Source organism: Emys orbicularis, chromosome 3, assembly GCF_028017835.1.
Source record: "Emys orbicularis isolate rEmyOrb1 chromosome 3, rEmyOrb1.hap1, whole genome shotgun sequence".
Lineage (NCBI taxonomy): Eukaryota > Metazoa > Chordata > Testudines > Emydidae > Emys > Emys orbicularis.
The window spans coordinates 141,736,494-141,754,889 of NC_088685.1; the positions used below are offsets into that span (position 1 = coordinate 141,736,494).

Here is an 18,396-nt window from a genome sequence, read left to right on the forward strand (position 1 = left end):
CACTCAAGGTGGCTGCTTTGTGCAGCACAGCAGCTGCCTGCGAGAGAATCTGGCTGGGGCGGTGGCAGCAGCAGGCCACCCTCCACCCAGGCCTGGCTGCCAGGGATGGGCCGAGTGAGCTAGAGTCCCCTCTTCCCCCTGGCACATTTCCGGCTTGCTTGGCTCCTGTCCCCAGCATCCGGGCTTGGGCTGGGGGTTGGTCTGCCACCACCTCCAGAGCCAGGCTTTCTCTCAGGCAACTGCTACACTGCACAGAGCAGTGACCGGGAGCGACCAGCTTCAGCTGCATGAGAAGCAGTTCCGTTCTGCTCCCCACCAGGACCTGGCTGCCAGGGAGAGCAGATGAACATGCTGGTGGGGGGAGGCACAGTGGGAGACGGACAGAGCCCCCTGCACCTCCCCGCTCAGGTAACTCCGGCAGGGCAGGGAGAGCGTGGCAGCCCCAGGCTGGGTGTAGGGTGCGGGGGGGGGGGGAGGGAGGGAGGGTGTCACTGGGCAAAGGAGACATGTGGGGCAGTAATGTGTCCTCCCCTTTACATTGTGCCCCCCCCCACCCATATGGAGAGGCATGAGTCATCTAGGTCCACTGTAACTCATTCTTAGCTAAATTGAGCCAAACCAGCATTGTACCCAACATGGCCAAAGGAATCCACAGCCATTTTTGATCTCTCATAACCATGCATAAAATGATAGGACCAAATCATAAACATTTGTAGGTTGAGTTAAGCTGGTTAGATATGGCTCTAATAAGGTCAAATGGGGTTGACACCGTTCCAAGAATTAGGCACAGGAGGAGTTGTTTGTTTTGTTTTATTTTGGTTGATAGCAATGGTTTAGTGGTGGCTGCAAGACAGGCAATTTTGGAGAGAGGCAGTGTTCTCTAGTGATTAGAGCAGGGGACTGGAAACCAACTCTTGGGCTCTCCTCCTAGTTCTACCACTAGCTTGCTCTGTGACCTTTCACAAGCCTGGCTCCTATTCTGTCTCCACTCTGTCCACCTCCCCCACCTTTCACAGTCATCCCTCCATCCTTTTGGACTCTCCCCTTCAAGCCTCACATTCATCCCCAGCTTTCCCTTCTTCCTTCTATAGCTGCTTTGTCTCCTTCGCCCTGCAGTTTCTTTCTCTCAGTGAAATATGGATGGCCCTCTGCTGCCATCCAGGGTCAGAGGGACCACCCTCTCTGTCAGCAGTGATCTCACACATTCACACAGTCTCTACTATCAATGACTCTCCGGTCTGTGTCTGCACTTCTGACCTGTCTCTGACATCCCCTCCTGGTTGCATTGCCATCAGCTTCAATTTTGCCTGGCCAAAACAGAGCGCCTTCCCTCCCAACTCCTTCCTTTCTCAGTTACTGACAACCTCACCTCCCTCCGTGTCACTCAGGCCCACAGTCGGAGATTCTGTCTTTGACTCCCCGACTCTCCCTCAGGTTGAGAGGCAGAACAGTTGTGAATGTGTACACTAATTGTATGTATGAGATTTTTTCTCTTCTTGCACTCTTTATATTTCTCTTGCATGCACTTCGGGGTGAGCACTGGGCCTTTGTCCATGTTTGGACAGCATCTTACCACAAAAGGTACGTCTACACTGCAATCCTAAGTGTGACTGCAGCAGAGGTAGACATACCCATGCTAGCACAGATAAAAATAGCAGTGAAGACACAGCGGCATGGGCTTCAGTGAGGGCTAGAAATGCGAGTATGTAATCACTGTCCCCAGTGTGTTTGTACAGACCGAGCTGCTGCATCTACGCTAATATATGTAACCATGCTAGCCTAGGTAAAGCCACCGTGGGTATGTCTACCTGTGCTGTAATCAGGCCTCGGACTGCAGTGTAGACATACCTAAAAGGAGCCCCAGCCTGGATTGGGGCCTCTGGGAGCTACCGCCATGTAAATATTAAATAACAATCGACAAATTCAATGATAGCTCTTCAGCCCAAAACAAATCTTCCAGTGTTTCCTGAAAAGGTTGGATGCTAGTACTAGAAATAATCAAGGGATTTAATCAACTTTTAAAAGGGGCAAGAATCAACCGTTTGCCATGTTTTAGCATCATCAGTTTATATAAGAATTATTGGCAATGTTAAGGTTGATTTACATCAGAGACCAAAGGAAGATGGTGATGCTGTGACATTGCAAAAGGAATCAATAGGGTGTGACTGCAAAATGTCACTTAAGAAAACTGTACAGGTAAGAGGAACTCTAATTCATGTGTATTTACAAGGAGAGACAACTGCAGAGCAGCAGTAAGAGGGGTCAGAAGGAAGAATGTAAAGGGCTGTGATTGACAGTTGATTGCAGTATCATTTAGAGTGTGAATGACTGAGGTCACAGCAATGCCATGAAAGATGAGAGCACTAAAGCTGCCCTGCAAGACTATGCAGAATGTTCTGTACATGGCACTAAAGGGCATAAATTGGAACTGTCAGGATGGATAATAGATGTAATAAAAGAGAAAATGACTAGGCGAGACAAATGTGCAAAGATTTGACTTGCATCCTAATACACTATTTTTAAAACTAGTGAAAGAAAAATAAATGAAGAGACTTTGATGGGGTATGTGACCTATTTGGATCTTGGGAGCCCATGTGGCTGCTAAGGTAGAGTCAAGACTTCCAATCCCATTTTTTTCCTGTCAGATTTAGAGATTTTTTTCAAACCACACAGGAAGGGATTAGGTGGCTGAGTAGCAGAGGCAGCTGGGTCTTCTTAACCAGGCCCCGGTGACATGCATAATGAGGAGAGGAGGAAAAGAGTGAAAAGTTTTGCAGCACAGTGAGATGGGAGTCACTTCATGAGGAAACATCTGCTCTGCTTTTGGACCCAGAGCATGGAGGGCTTTCCATTTTGGAACCTCACATGCCCCTGTTTTCCACTAACGTTGTATGGGGGGAACCTCAAAGCTTCAAAACAGTGTATGATACAAATCCAGAAGTTCAAATGTTCAGCTTTTCTCATGAGGATACTAAGTAATATATTTCTATTGTTTCAGTATTTCTTCCAATCCTATCCTGTACCAGGAAGTGCGGAAGTGTGAAAATGTTAAAAATTTAAGACTTTTGCATGTAAAATGTTAACTAGAGTACTACACTAATAGTTTTTTTGCATTTTAATAGAATTATTATTTGCAGTAGCACCCACTAAGTGCTCAGTGTTTTCCAAACACTTCAGAAGAACACAGAATCTAAGAACAAACAAGTAGACAGTGGTCAGGGGAAGCGGAATAACAGTAGGTGATTATATATATATAATTGTATAGATAGGTGATTATTTAAAGAAAAGATGTTAAATAATACTGAGCAGAGTCAGCTGAATGTTTATCTTTATGCATATATTCATATTTTTTAGAATTTTTTTCTTATGGGTTTTCCTCAGATCTTTGGCTATTTTATAGTAGAAGGTGATGCCCTCGCTTCCCAGCTAGATGAAGAAAACATGGTTTTCCTGGTGTCCCGAAGACAGCGGATTACAAAAGCAGGTGCCATCTTTTAATATTCATTCCAAAATCTACTCTAGTGCACACTTTTTTGAGGATACAATTATGAGGTCACATGGCTGTTTGTTATGCACACTTCTTGTTCTACCATGTTTATAATATACCCCCCTTTTTTAATCCGAGGCCCCTATCCTGTTTGTACCTGAAGATTTCTCACCCAACACATTGAGCACACAGGTCTTGCCTATTCACCCACTTTCTTAAATTCTTCCTGTTTTCTTCTTTTCTTCTTATTTTTAAATGACTAGATCACCTGACCCAAACTTCCTCTTAACAAACCTCTTCTGCTCCCCCCACCCATCCCCACATTCCTCTGCAACTTGCTGTATGGGACCAGCCCCATCCTCAAGATTTTAATATTTGAAAATTCAGTATGATTATTTAAAGCCAGTATAGAATAGTCTGCATGCTCATCTATTACATCTCTGAACTCAGTCCCTGTATATTTGGGAGTGAGGGGAGTGCTCCTATCACCTTGTTCTTAGTTATGTATTTTGCCTAGTCTCCTTAGCTGTTTATACTTGTGAGATAAAGAAAAATGTTATTTCACTTGCAGGTGTCAAGAGACGAGATGTGATTAAGTGTATAGCAAAGGTGCCACAATTGGATTTCATGGTAACAGCATCTCAGAAAGGAACGTTAACCATTTTTAACAGTCAGGTAATTCTGATTCATGCTAGATTTTTCTTTAGCCCATTGGTTAGTATATTATGTACTGAAGAAGTATGAAACAGAAGTGCATGCTTATATGTAAAAGCTTATATGTAAAAGCTACATGTCTTTTTAACAAGGTTAATTTTGCTACAATTTTAAGTCCTGAGGGAAATAGTCACTGGATTTATTTTTAGTGAATCTTGCCCGCTTTCAAGCTTGCAACAGTTGTCTGAAAGTGCAGACACTTAAAATTTCAAAAGTTCTTCAGGAACTGTCTAGCTTTTTCTAAAAACTCATGTGGCTTTTTTTTTGAGGGGGGGGTATTTATTTTTATTTTTTTGAGACAGGATATTGGACTAGCTGGGTCCTCGAGTCCTCCAAAAATTCACTCAGGCACCAGGGGGTTCTGTGATCCCATATCTGCCACTGACTGGCTTTACTTCTTAGCACTTTTTCTATTATCATCATGAAATTATGCCTCTGTTGTGTACTAAAACAGAAAAGATGTAGCTGTCACAGCATATTTCTGTCACTGAGCAACTTAACTTATACTGATGTCTAAATGCTTTCATGGAAGTAACCTGTTGACTGCATGTTCGAAGAGTCACTCATCGGAGGTGAACTCACATGCTGAAACTCAGATAAATGGGCATTGTTCAGAACTCCACAGGGACCTGCTCACAGACCACAGGCCTGCATCACAGCTGCTCCAAAGCCACTTCTCTAGGCTGTAGGCTACAAGAACAGCTGCAGCCCTGCCTTACCCCTTTATGCAGGCGTTCTGTGTTTGTGCATTGATATAAGCAGTCCTCTCTTCAGGGCAATGGGGAGCCCACTTCTGCAATGTCTGAGGGCACCTGTTGCAGTTGCATCACCTCCTCAGCCCCAAGCACAGGTAACACAGGGTTTATGTGGGTGTGGAAGGTCTATTATGAAATTCTCCCAGATGTGCACTATTTGACATTTTAAAGTCTTGGGGCCAAATTCAGCCCTGGTATAAAAAGACACAGCTCCTCTCAAGTTAATGGCATTGTGTCAGGGTGGAATTTCCACCTTTTGAGGAATTTCTGATGTAAAAGGCCTATGAATCTTGAAGGGTTAGAACAGTGTGCTCACTTAGTACTCTCCAATAACCAGCTTAATAGCAGTTCAGACTCCAAATATTATTAAAGCAACATTTGTTAAGGAGTCTAAGATACTCTATGAATGGTTAAAGAAATATACTGTAGCCAGGCTATAAAATGCAGTGGACATAAATCACACATCCGTGCAGATTGTCACTTCTGTGATCAGAATGCAACTTGTCTATCACAATATTGTAAAAATGCAGTTAGGTTTTAAAGCAGCAATAACATAGTCCAGGTGTTTCAACTAATTAGGACATAATGCTCATGGAAGGAGTGAACTAGGCAACCAAAGATTCATGTGGGTAATTAAATGCCAAAGCAAAACTGAGGCATTTGGTAACTACTGAAATAATTTATTTGAAAGCCCAGGCCTCTGTCTTCAGGAACATTATCCCTCTTACACACCAAGGCAAAAGAATTCCACCCAGCACAGCAATAAAAAATAAATTTTTCCCTGTGCTATTTAGAAAGTTCTGCGCTGCTGCCTCCTCCAAGTTTCCATTGACGTCACTTTGACATCAGTGTCTCTATTTTGTTTCCAGAGTTTAAATGATTTTACATCTTGCTCTTTGAAGCTGTGCATGGAGATTTTGAGTCATGCTGGTATAACTATGCATGCTGTTTGGAAAATGATGAAGGCATTACAAAGTGGGTCACACTCTGATTTCACTTACCGTGGATTTAAACAGGTGTAATACCATTGGCTTCATTGGAATAGCTCTGAGTTTACACCAGAACCAGTATATGTCTACCCTGCTGTCGAAGCTGCGATTGCAGCACATGTACACATACACACACTAGCTTGAATCTAGCTGGTGAGAGTACCAAGAGCTGTGAAACCACAACAGCAGGGGCTTCAGCATCGGCTGTACAAGCCCACTTGAGACCCTGAGTACTTACTCACATGGCTGGGCTGCCTTGGAGCCCATGCTGCCATGGGTTCACTGCATGCTATCAGTGTGCACGCTAGCTAGATCAAAGCTAGCCCCGGTATGGCTGTGTGTGCTGCAATCATACTTCCAACTGCAGTGTAGACAGAACCCAAGTGAGAGCAGAATTTGTCTCTTGAGCTGTGAAATCAGTTGGTCTGATTCCAGTTACTGGCAGAAGAGCCCACATCAAAGCCAACAATGGTGTTAGCACCTTTTTCAGCAGTCTGTTATCCAGAGACCAAGATTCAAAAGGAACAGACCCTCCTGTCTCATCTTTAGTGGTATTTCCTCCAGGTCAGCTCTTCAGCATATTGGCAGGTCATATGATATGAGGAAGCTTGCCTTGTAACTAAACTTATGGGTCTTGCAATGTGCATATAGAGGCCATTTCTCTCCTGGGTTGTCAGTTCATGAGCACTGCCTTTCATGAATAGACTCAGGTTTTATTTATTTTAAGGTTCTGATTGTACTTGATTAGATACTTGAATGGGTGCTGGGTTTTGGTTGCACATATTTCCCACTCGAGTCAGTGGCTCTGAATGAATCCATGGACAATGCCTGGTCTGATGTGAGTAGTGAATTTCTGGATCTTTATCATGCCATTTTTGGGTGCCCATCTAAGCGGAAACATTCCTCCTGGTATAATAGACTTAAGGACAAATTCTGCATTCTATACTGGTGTAAATCCAACATGCCTCCATCAAAGTCAATACACTGGTATGCACAAGCAACATATAGTTTGATTTAGTATTCTCCTGGAACCACTAACCTTACACAAAGTAGCTTTCAGGAGTCAAATTTGACTAAGCAATTGTATGGGACCCTGTAGCCCTTCCAGGTCAATTCCTTCAAAAAGTGTGTTCTCCTCATGTGGAGATTTTGGGATGGGGGGGGGGGGCTGGAATTGAGAATAATTGGAAGCCAGGGGAGGTGGAAATAGCAAGGAAGAAAAAAATTGTTTTACAAATGAAAACAGAAATAGTAAAGAGGATTCTAGTCATCCCACAGCGTATCTGTTTGCCTCATTCTACACTAATAAAAGAGTGGAAAATAAATGATTTCCAGCAAATTATTGCTTTGACAGCTGCATGTGTTATTTACATTACACAACTCTCCGAATGACTGATTCAGATTGGATGGGTTAGGACAGCTTTCAGCATCATCACTTAACTTATCAAGTGACACACTTCCATCATCCAAGTGTGCTGTGTAAATTGTTCAGATGTAATTATCTTCCAATGTAAATACAGCATAGAGGCTTTTCTAGACTGAGTGCTGTAATGTAAATCCCGCACATGCTCCCACATGTCTTCAGCTATTAAAGCTTAAATTAGAGGCAAAGGAAAATTAATTATTAATTTCTAACCCAGTACATTCCTCTCTGAGGGCAAAATTCTACCTTCTTTCTAAGATGTATGTGGCTCTCACAGGCTGGCAGTGTTTGCCTGAAACACTCTAGATTGACAGCAAATGTTGAGCCCACTGGGAAGGGGTTAAATTTAAGGCCAAGATCTCATTACCCATCCCATCAGGTATAAGGGAGGGGCTTTCTAGAGAGGGAGGATCTAGGGTATGGTCTGATGAAGAGTGGTAGGAGCAGCCAGGCCTGGGCAGAACCCTGGAGGTGAAATCTGTTTTTAATGTTTTTGTCAATAAAGCCAAACCTCAGGAAGCCAGTGGATTGTTAACTCTACACAGCGTGTGGAGTTTGTTTTAGGGAAGACTTGAAAAGGCAGCTTCCTGCTCAGTCTCCCACTGCAGCCAACAAGTGTTCCATACTTGCATCTCCAAAGGCAGAATTTGATCCTAGATTTTCTATGTATGATTGAAGCTGCCAGTAGAGGGTTTTGGGCACATCTGAGAGGAACCAGTGGCAAACGGATGATGGTGAGATCCTGGTAGGAGGAGGTGGCTGCCTGCCTGTGGGGATGCAGGAGAGAAAAGGGTGGTCCAGGATTCTCACTCTTGCAACCTGAATAGGTCCTGTATAAAGAAAGAAACTAACTGATCTTCTTGGGAGTCAGGAGCCTTGCATCAGGGCAGGACTTAACGTGAATGCCATTATAAAAATGGACATATTGCACTTCTCTCTTTCCCTCAAGGATCTCAAAGTGCAGACAGATGGCAGTTATTGATTCCCATTTTACAGATACTGCATCTCTCTCTTTGTTGCTCTAAGTCACTGGCAGGACTCCAGTAACTCCGACAGGGGGTATGGGCTTATTACAGGAGTGGGTGGGTGAAGTTCTGTGGCCTGACACGTGCAGGAGGTCACACTAGATGACCATGATGGTCCCTTATGGTCTATGAGACATGGTTGGTTATTCCATTTGGTTTCAGATCCTAGAAAAAGCACAGTGACTAACTCTCTGTCTGTGGTGATTGTTGAACTGACTGTGCTCAGATTTTTAATTCCCTTGCCAGTTACTGATTATCTTTTTCTTTTTTTGTTTTGTTTTCAGATGAGGGTTCTGACAAGCACAAACATTGCAGTAAGTTTGGTTTTTTTACCCCCTTCTAATTAGATAGAATAATGTTTACTTTCTAATTATTTCACTTCATTAACTGTTGATTTTTAATTGAAAATTCTAAAATTCTTTTTCTCCTTGAGTCTCCTGCATAATTGTGCATAGTGCTGCATGTCAGGACATTCTGGTTCAATTCTTCCCTCTCAATTACAGAGAAGTTTGGGTATTTGTTTCCCTGGATGGAAGGATGCTTCAGATAAGTATTTCTTCCACCAAATGCCTCTTCCCTCCCACTCCCCGCACCCAGCCCCAACCCCCTTGTATATCTTTCCAACATCTTTTCTGGAGCTGTAGGGTGACATTCAGTTGACACTACAATTTTAGTAAGAAAAACTGTCATGCTGAGTAGGGAAATACAGTTCTATCAATTCCTAATTGCATCGTATGGTTGATTGACTGACATACATGAATACACCCTGAAGGCTAAATTTTACCCTGAGAATAGCACTGCAGATCTTAGGAAAGCACATTACCTCAGAGGATTTGAGGACCAAAGTCTGTCATCAATCCAAACAGCTGATGTGACCCCTTGCTGCAGTCAATGCAGATATCCTGTCCCTTAGGGCCAGTGCATTTATGCTGACAGATCCGCCAAAGCAGGTGTCGCTTAAGAGGAAATAAAGGTATTTTAGGCCACGCACCCAACTTCTCCAACTACCACCCACCAAAAAAGGCAGCTCAGTAGCCAGTTTGTGCATCAAAACTTATAACTGATGTTGCAAGGACTAATTTGACCTTTGTAGTCACTACAGGGATGTATTTTAAAATAGACACACATGATTCTGAAGAGATAGCAGAAACACCCTCCCATGCACAAGTAGGTGTGTATTATTTTGGTCAGGCTATGGAAGCCAGCTATGGCTTGTGTTATCTGCTACTGTTTGAGCATTGGCACCTTCCTAACTTAATAGATCTCTGTGTTAATATCCTTATATCAGATCACCCATAACATTCTGCGGTTTTTATAGATGTTGTCAGAAGTTGTTAAAACAGTCTGTGGTATGCATGTCAATGAAGTGGAAATCGCACCAAATGTCTGGCTGTGCCAACCCACAAGCTGGTATTAAAGTGTCACAACCAAACACAGGGGTTAAATGCCTTGCATAAATCCTATGCTTGTCTGACATGGGCCTCAAAATTCTGTAGTCCCCAGTGCTTTGCTGAAGGATTCATCCTGTGAATGTAAATGTGATTTGAAGGAAGGTCCAACAGGAGCAAGGTGTTCTTTGACTCTTTTTAAATGTAACAATTGTGGAAAATATTGTTTAGGAAAGGGGATACTGCTGCATCACGGCACAGCTTTTTTGTTGTTGTTGTTTTCATTGCTTGTTTGTTTTTTGTGGGTTTTTTTTTTTTTTAGTAGTAACCCTGATTTTCCTAAACAAACATGAATGAACTTTCAGTATTTTGGAAACATTTAGGATGATTTTGTTGCCTGCTGGTTGGAGAATATACCATTGGGTATTTTGCAGTGATAATGAGTTACTTTGTTGTGTAGACCTGGCGTTAGTGTTAACCCTTTGTTTTGGTTTAAAGTTGTGCTGGCATAGCTATGTCAGGCATGTGAAAAACATCACTCTCCTTATTGATGTAGTTAGGCTGGCAAAAGCCCCCATGTAGACACAGTTTATACAGGCAAAATATTCCGTTTACCAGCACAGGTTATGCCATTTGGGGAGGTGGTTTAACCTGTGTAAGCAGTGTCCCCACTAGGAGCCTGTGTCAGTATAGCTATGCTAGCAAAGTCTTTGTAGTGTAGATTAGCCCTAATCTTGGATCTCTGGGATTAGCTATTGGTCACTGCCTTTTGAATACAAATATTAACAATAACTTTTAACAATTTTTGTTTGTTTATGGGTTCAATAAACCAACAAGATTTAAGGAGCTAAAGCTAAGGGGTAAATCCCCTTAAGCTTCTTCCTCCTCCTCCTCTACTTCCATATGAGCAGCAGGCTGGTGGCTGAGGCTACAGCCTGGCTGAGCAATGGCTGTGTAGCCTTGGCACACCACTTGAGGAATGCCTCATGCTGCTCCATGTATCAAGTGTGGAGGCACACTTGTGCTTACACCGCTCTTTTGTCGGCCATTCCCACAGCACCCCAGTGCAAGCCGACACAGCTCCTCCCTCTGCCATCCCACAGAGGAGAGGGCAGTTTGGTAGCCTGCTCCCTCGTGGTTTGCAAGTGCAGACATGCTTTGTCCTGCTCTGCAAGGACAAGACCAAGGTTAGGTGTTAGGGAATGCACCTGGGGATGCCAGAGAGCAGGGGCTGGGAAGCGAAGCCAATGTTGCATTGGGAAATAGGTAGCTGTTGCCTCCAGGATAGGGCGCTTGGTGTATCCCCCAACACCTCGGGTGTCTCCTCCAGAGATGGCATACCAGGGTACTGATCCTGGACTGCCTTCCCCTGGGGATAAGGGACCACCCTTCACCGGGGTGGCAATCAGCCACCAAAACGTGCTCTCAGATGTTGGAGCACCTCCTGGACTAGTAAGGGGTCCCTCCCTTCTACCCCTCATCTCCCATCCTGGGGACAATACGTTTTTATTTATCTGTGTATGTATGTCAGACAGTCCTCCCCTCACTATTCAACTAGCCCTCCTCTTGCCCTTCTCCTGACTCACTGATGCACTGCAAATTGAAATCAAAATGGCCACTATTGGACTTCCTGTTCTGGGTTAGAAAAGGTCAAAAGTAATGTTGAAACCAGTGTTTTGATATGTCAGGAATGAACTGTTGCTGAATAGTTCATTCTGCAAAAGACTTCAAGATTTTGACTTTTCATCCTGAATCAGGATGAAAGAAAATTTCAAAATATTTTTCATGGGCCAGAAACTCCATTTTCCAGCCAGCTCGAATATGTGCTGTTATAAAATTAGTCTTTCTGGAACTCCTTAGGAACCAAAGATATGTTTTAAAAAATAAAGAGTGCATATTAAAATTGTAGTTTTCCTTTCAGTTGTCTGTATCTGAACTCTTAGTAAAATTTCAGGGACAGCTACTCAGCTGATATAAATCTCTGCATGTCCAGTAACTTTAGAGGTGCTGTGTCAAATTACACAAGCTGAGGTCATAGCCCCAGCAGCTAAATTAGTGTTAGAATGAAGAGCTGTGAATAATGTGTTGCTGTATCTCCTGATTAATTTCTGGATAGCTGGACAGCTTTGTTTTGCAGGACTTATATTTCTGTTCCCAGATCTTCAGAAACATCATGGTAGAATTAACAATCCGTTCTTCTCTGTCTGAAATTAAGACATTTTCATCTGATTTAATATGGTCTGTGATGCCACTTTTAGATCATCCATCAATCTGTATCTTTTATGAAAATGAAGTGAGGCTGGATGCCAAGTTAAGTGAGAAAATCTCTCTGAACTCTCCATCTGCTGATAGGTAATTCTCAGCAGCACTGCTCTTGCCATTGTATTGCAGAATAACATCTTATGTTCCTTCCAGTCTAAGTTCTCATAGCATTTTAAAAAACTGAGATTCATGAAACCATGATAGGAAAGGAATGGTCCCATTTAAAAGACAGGAAAGTCAAGGCACAGGGAGGGTGTGAGTTTGACCAATATAACACAGCAACTGTGTGGCAGATCCAGGACTAAAAGCCAAGTCTCCTGGAATACTTGTACAATCTGAACCTTTCCAAATACCAGATAGTTAAGAAGAACCTGAGTTGTCAATAGATCCTTTCCTATTTTGCTTTATGGTTTTATGGACAAACAAACCTGATTTCATTCTTTGATGAGATTACAAGTTTGGTTGATAAAGATAACTACATAAATGTAATATATCTTGACATGTGTATGGCATTTGACTTAGTACTGCCCAACATGCTGGTTTAAACCTTAGCACTGTACAACAGCAATAAAATGCATGTTAAATGGCTTAGGACCTGGCTAATGGACATGTCTCAAAGTAGTTGTAAATTGGAATCATCAGTGAATGGGGGTGTTTCTAGTGGGATTCCACAGGGATCTGTACTAGGCCTGATGCTAGTCAATTTTTTCATCAGTAATCCTGAAGTAGATATAAATTCACTGGTGATAAAAGCTGTGGATGACACAAAGATTGGTGGAGTGGTAAATAATGATGAGGACAGGGCAGTCATACAGAGCGATCTGGGTTGCTTGGTAAGCTGGGCCCATTCAAACAAAATGCATTTTAATATAGCCAAATACAAAGTTATACGTCTAGTCCCAAAGACTGCAGACCACACCAACAGAATGGGGGACGGCATCCTGGGAAGCAGCGACTCTGAAAAGGAGTTAGGGGTCATAGTGAACAAGCAACGGATCATGAGCTCCCAGTGCGATGCTGTGACAAAAAGGGCCAATGTGATCCTTAGATGTGTGAACGGGAGGGGCGGGGAGTAGGAGTAGGGAGATGAATTTATTTCTGTATACAGTGTTGGTAAGACCAGTACTAGAATACTGCATGCCGTTCTGGTGTTCATATTTTTAAAAAGATGTTGAAAAATTGAAGAGGGCGCAGAAAAGAGCCACAAATTATTTGAGGATTAGAGAAAATGCCTTATAGTGAAAGACCAAAAGAAATAAATATGTTTAGCTTCCCAAAATGAAGATTGAGAGGTGATTTGATTACAGTGTATATGTACCTCCCTGGGAGAAAATACTGGTTACTAAAGGCCTCTAATCTAGCAGAGAAAGGCATAACAAGAAGAATGGCTGGAAGCTGAAGCCAGACAAATTGAAATTAGAAACAAGGCACAGATTTTTAACAGTGAAGCTGATGAAGAGTTGTGAAGATTTGCTCTGTCATGGTATGACTGGGAGTGAAGACAGTTTGTTGTGGTCTTCTCTTGGTCCTTAAGATATCAACAACCTGGGCCAACAAAACCAAAGCAAAAAACGTTCTCTGGGACAGATAGAGTAATGCCACACTCTTGTTTGCTGTCTTTACATTTCCAGAGCAGTAAAATAATGCCTTTTTTGCCAGTCGGACAGGATTGACTCTGTTCTCCCCCCATAATATTGAACAGGATCTACAGCCACAAAAGAATAGCTGGTCCAACGCTTTTTAACAGTTCCGCAGGAATTCCACAGATTCCTGCCACATAGCTATAGATTATCTCTGCTGCCAAGAGGTTTACCTGCATGACACTTGTCAGTATGTAAGGCTAATCTGTTAACATGCTGAAGCCTTCTTCAGGGCTTGGTACTGCTAGTTTCTGAGCACTCACAAATCCTAGGCCTTTTACTAGGACTTATGTTGGCTGTGTTATGTTTCATGTGTCAGGGCAGCGCCGTATTATTGCCTAGGCCGACAAGGCCTAGGCCTAGGGCGGCAAATTTGCAGGGGCGGAAGCTCCCCTCCGCGCACCGCCCCCCTGCTCCAGCTCAACCTCCGCCTCCTCGGCAAGCATGCCGCCGCGTCCTTTTTCTCTCCCCTCCCAGCGCTTGCGCCGCGAAACAGCTGTTTTGCGGGGCAGGGAGGGAGGGGGGAAGAGGGGGAACGCCACGCGCTGGGGGAAGAGGCGGGGCTGGGGGCGGGGATCTGGGGAAGGGATCCAATAGGGGAAGAGAGGGGGCGGAGTTGGGGCGGGGACTTTGGGGAGGGGGTTGGAATGGGGGCGGGGAAAGGGCGGAGTCGGGGCGGGGCCAGGGCGGCAATTATTTCCCGGCCTAGGGGCGGCAAAATTATTAATCCGCCACTGTGTCAGGGGCTTTCATTTTGGATCTTATCACCTTTCAAAGTGTACAGCACTGTATGTTCCTGTTTATCCTTATTGGCAGTGCTGATGCTTTTTTGTTCTTGCATATACCTCCATGAGGTTGGCCGTGGCTATTTCATGGAAGGAACCCATCTCTCTCTCTCTCTCTCTGGCTTTCCACCTACAGTATAATGGTACCTTCTGGCCTTAATATTCATGATCCCCGGTGTAATTTCAGTGGAGTTATGAAAGATGAATTTGGCAAAGACCCTTTTAAAATGTGAATCCTCAACTCATATGTATTAAAAAAAGAAAAAGAAAAATTGTTCTTTCACTGCTCTTTCCAGTGCCCACTTGTTCCTGTGCATTTCTCCATGCTGAATTTCTTCATGACTGACAATTTTTAATAAACTGATGCAGCAAACATCTTTGTATCCATTTTTTGCTGTTGCATTATGCAAAAATAAATCTGCATATAAATAACATTTTAAGGCAATAAGGGACATATTTGGAGTTCAGATTGTTTTGTTATCTTGCAATCTTGCAATCTGCTGGTATATACACAAATAGCAGGTGGTGTGTGTTATGACTGAATTTTTCCGATACTTTTTTTTTTAGTCTGTCAGTCAGTAATGGCTTATCTCTTCAAAACAGGATAATCTTATAGAAGAAACTATGTCTTGGTTGGTGTCCTTGGTCAAAATTCCCCTCTGTTGTAGTGGGGACTGTACACCAGTTTTCTCCCTATCTGCCTTCTTCCTTCCACCGAGAACTGGTTGCATTGCAGTGGACCATTAAATGATTGTTGGAGATGTACACAGGCTGTTTTGTGTGAATGTATGATTAGATATAAACTAGTTCTTGTGACACTCATTGGAGTCTTCAGGAATGTCAGGTGCTACATCAATAAGATCATTATAGTTCATTAGGAATAATCATGATGAGCTTTTAGTATAACAATTTTTTACTAAAGGATAAATTTATACTCATGTGTGTGTGTTTGCTTGCTTGCTCGCTCAAACAAGACTATTAATTCCAAATCCTCTTCCTCTTGTGAAGGATATGGCCTATGTATTACTCTGTGTCCTGAACTTTCATATTCCCTCAACCCTTCAAAAATACCATCACACACACATACACACACACACACTTAACCTTCAAACCTATTGCTTTTAAAAGGCTCTCAAATTTATCATCTGTGCAAGTGTCTTTCTCCTTGTTAGTGAAAATGCCATCTAAGTAATGCTCAGTCCTCTGATAAACATCTTGGCTTATATAATAAAATGGCTGGACTGTTGCCCATATTGTACTGTATTCAACAAAGCCCTCCCTGTATTACTTAGTATCGACTCCTTGCAGGCCTTCCTCTGTACTGTATAATTACAGCGACTTAAGTCTGGTTGCAAATAGTTTTGTTCTCTGCCTAACTGGGGGGAAAGGATCCTGGGGCCTCATAACTGGGTCCTGTTTCACTGCTAATCCTTGAGGGGATTAATAGTCATAGCCATTCTGACTCAGAAGGGTTTCACTGAGGTGCTGCAGAGCATTAAGGTAAGTCTACATAGCAACGCATGGATGCATATTCCTTATAGCATTTGCCTAGGGACTAACTGCTGCCAAGTTCTATTTTGAGAGTATCTAGTTTGCTGGTTAGAGTTTAGTGCTGAAACCTATATTCCGCGGCTAGTTGGTGGTTCTGCATCTTAGGGAGGAGGAAAAAATTGAGAGAGTTACACTGAGAGATTGGAATAGTCTAATCAAAATGGAGCTAAACTTTTCCTTCCTTACTCTAGTGGGGAGAATAAAATGTTAAGTGTTGGAAAATTCACACAGTTTAAGTCAATACTCAGGATGCAGTTTGAAAGTCTAACTACTCCTAAATTCAATGTGGCAGGTGTTGGTAGTTTAAATGAGTATTTCCAGATTTTCTGACAGTACAAGTTCTAAATTCTGCTTATTTGTGCCAGTGTAAGTCTGAAATAACTCTACTGACCATAGGTCTTCACAGGTTTAAATTGGAGCAGAATTCAGCTGTAAGATTTTTAGAACAAGACTTCCAATTCCTGTTTCTGGAAGATTTTTTTTTAATGATAGATATTATTTTTTCTGGCTTTCTAACTTATTTATTTTATAGTAGTAAGATATTTGTTTTAAATGATCTATTTACAAACTTTAAGGCAATGTTGCAATAGAATTGGCTTCCAACAGTGTATATGTAGTGCAACTCTTCAGATTTCTGGAACTCCATAGGGTTTTGCACATATACTGTTTAGTTGTAAGTATTATGTTTTAAGTAGGAATTAACAAGCTATATAACTTTCACTTATCTTTTCTCTGCTTTAAAACAAATAGCAGTGAAGGAGGGAAGAAAGCTATCTAATCAGATTGGGTTTAAACTGTCTTCTCTATCCACTGCCTTTGCATAAACCATTTTCCTCTCTCCCCACCATGATCACTACTGAGACCTAGAAAAAAGTGAATCTAATACTGCTCTCTTGTTCTGTAATGTCAACTCTCCTCTGCCTTCAGAGTTAGATGCGAAAGTGGTAGGTGCCTTCTAAAAACCATAGAGAGAGAGGGCAACCTCAGAACATGCTACCTCTATACTTGGGGAAGAAAATCTTCAAGAAAAAACATGAAATTCTTTTATTTGTGGTCTGGATTTTGAGTGTGCAGGAGCTGAATGTGATAGTTTCTATTTAATCCAAATCTGTCACCCTCCCCCACATGCACCCACACCATAGCTGCACATACCATTACTTTCCCTTACTGAATAGCACTGGAGATGATTCTCTTCCCTTGCAATTATTTTAACTGCTTGTCCACCACCTGACTCCACAAAGCATAGATTTTTGCCTTGCAAAATTGTAGTGGTCTCCCTTTCGGAAATGACAGGGTTGTTTTGCTTCATTAAAATGGTCCCCTGTTCTTTCCAACAGTGAAGCAAACAATACACTGAGTTTACACCTGATGGTAGGACTACATTCCAACTTCCCAAATCAAGAGGGTCTGACCCCTCAGATAGAAGTAAACAGAAGGCAGTATATCACCCAAGGTTCATGCACCTCTTCTAGAGTAACTGTACCACTACCCAATTACTAGAAGCAGAGTACTGTCCATGGGAAATATTGCCTCCTATGTATGGTGTTGCTCATAAAGCATTAGCTGCACCACCACTCAACATGCCTCTCCATTATACACAGGGCTGGCTCCAGGCACCAGCTTACCAAGCAGGTGCTTGGGGCGGCCACTCCGGAGAGGGACAGCACGTCCAGCTGTTCGGCGGCAATTCGGCGAATGGACCCTCACTCCTGCTCGGAGCGAAGGACCTCCTGCCAAATTGCCGCCGCAGATCGCAATCACGGCTTTTTATTTATTTGTTTGTTTGGCTGCTTGGGGCGGCCAAAACCCCGGAGCCAGCCCTGATTATACACTCAGCTATTCTGTACTTCTCAGCTTAATCCTTTGATTCTTTCCACCTACATAATTATGCAGAACCTCTAAATGCCCTCTCAGCATAGGTTTCAACCCTAAACTCTAAAGAGCAAACCAGAGACTCACATGTGGCTGCCCTGCTCTTAGAGATACAAGGTGGGTGAGGTAATATCTTTTATTGGACCAACTTCTGTTGGTGAGACAGACAAGCAGAGTTCTGTGTAAGTTCAAAAACTTGCCTCTCACCAACAGAAGTTGGTCCAATAACAAATATTATCTCCTCCATCTTGTCTCTCTAACATAGTGGGACCAACACGGCTACAACAACACTGACCTGCTTTTGTAAGTCAGTACAATTGGGGTCCCAGCTAATTTATGTAACCCCAAGTTTATGGGCCAGTTGTTTCTTCTGTTCTTGAGCAAAAAGCACTTGATCCCAGCTGTCACATCTGTCAGTTTTGGTCTAGTTATTAACCATGGACCCTGTATCTGCCTATTACATAATCATGCTTTGTGGCCTTAGGTGTGGTGTGTTACAGACAAT

At 42.8% G+C, this 18,396-nt stretch overlaps 1 protein-coding gene across 1 annotated transcript in view; it reads left to right on the top strand.

The window, feature by feature from the left end:
* The window catches only part of WDR64 (WD repeat domain 64), a 145,030-nt gene that overhangs the window by 8,889 nt on the left and 117,745 nt on the right, over positions 1-18,396 (top strand). Inside the window, exons 3-5 of the mRNA XM_065401461.1 lie at positions 3,382-3,484; positions 4,059-4,162; positions 8,678-8,707. Of these exons, the coding sequence (XP_065257533.1) occupies positions 3,382-3,484; positions 4,059-4,162; positions 8,678-8,707 (237 nt within the window). The remainder of the gene's footprint in view (positions 1-3,381; positions 3,485-4,058; positions 4,163-8,677; positions 8,708-18,396) is intronic.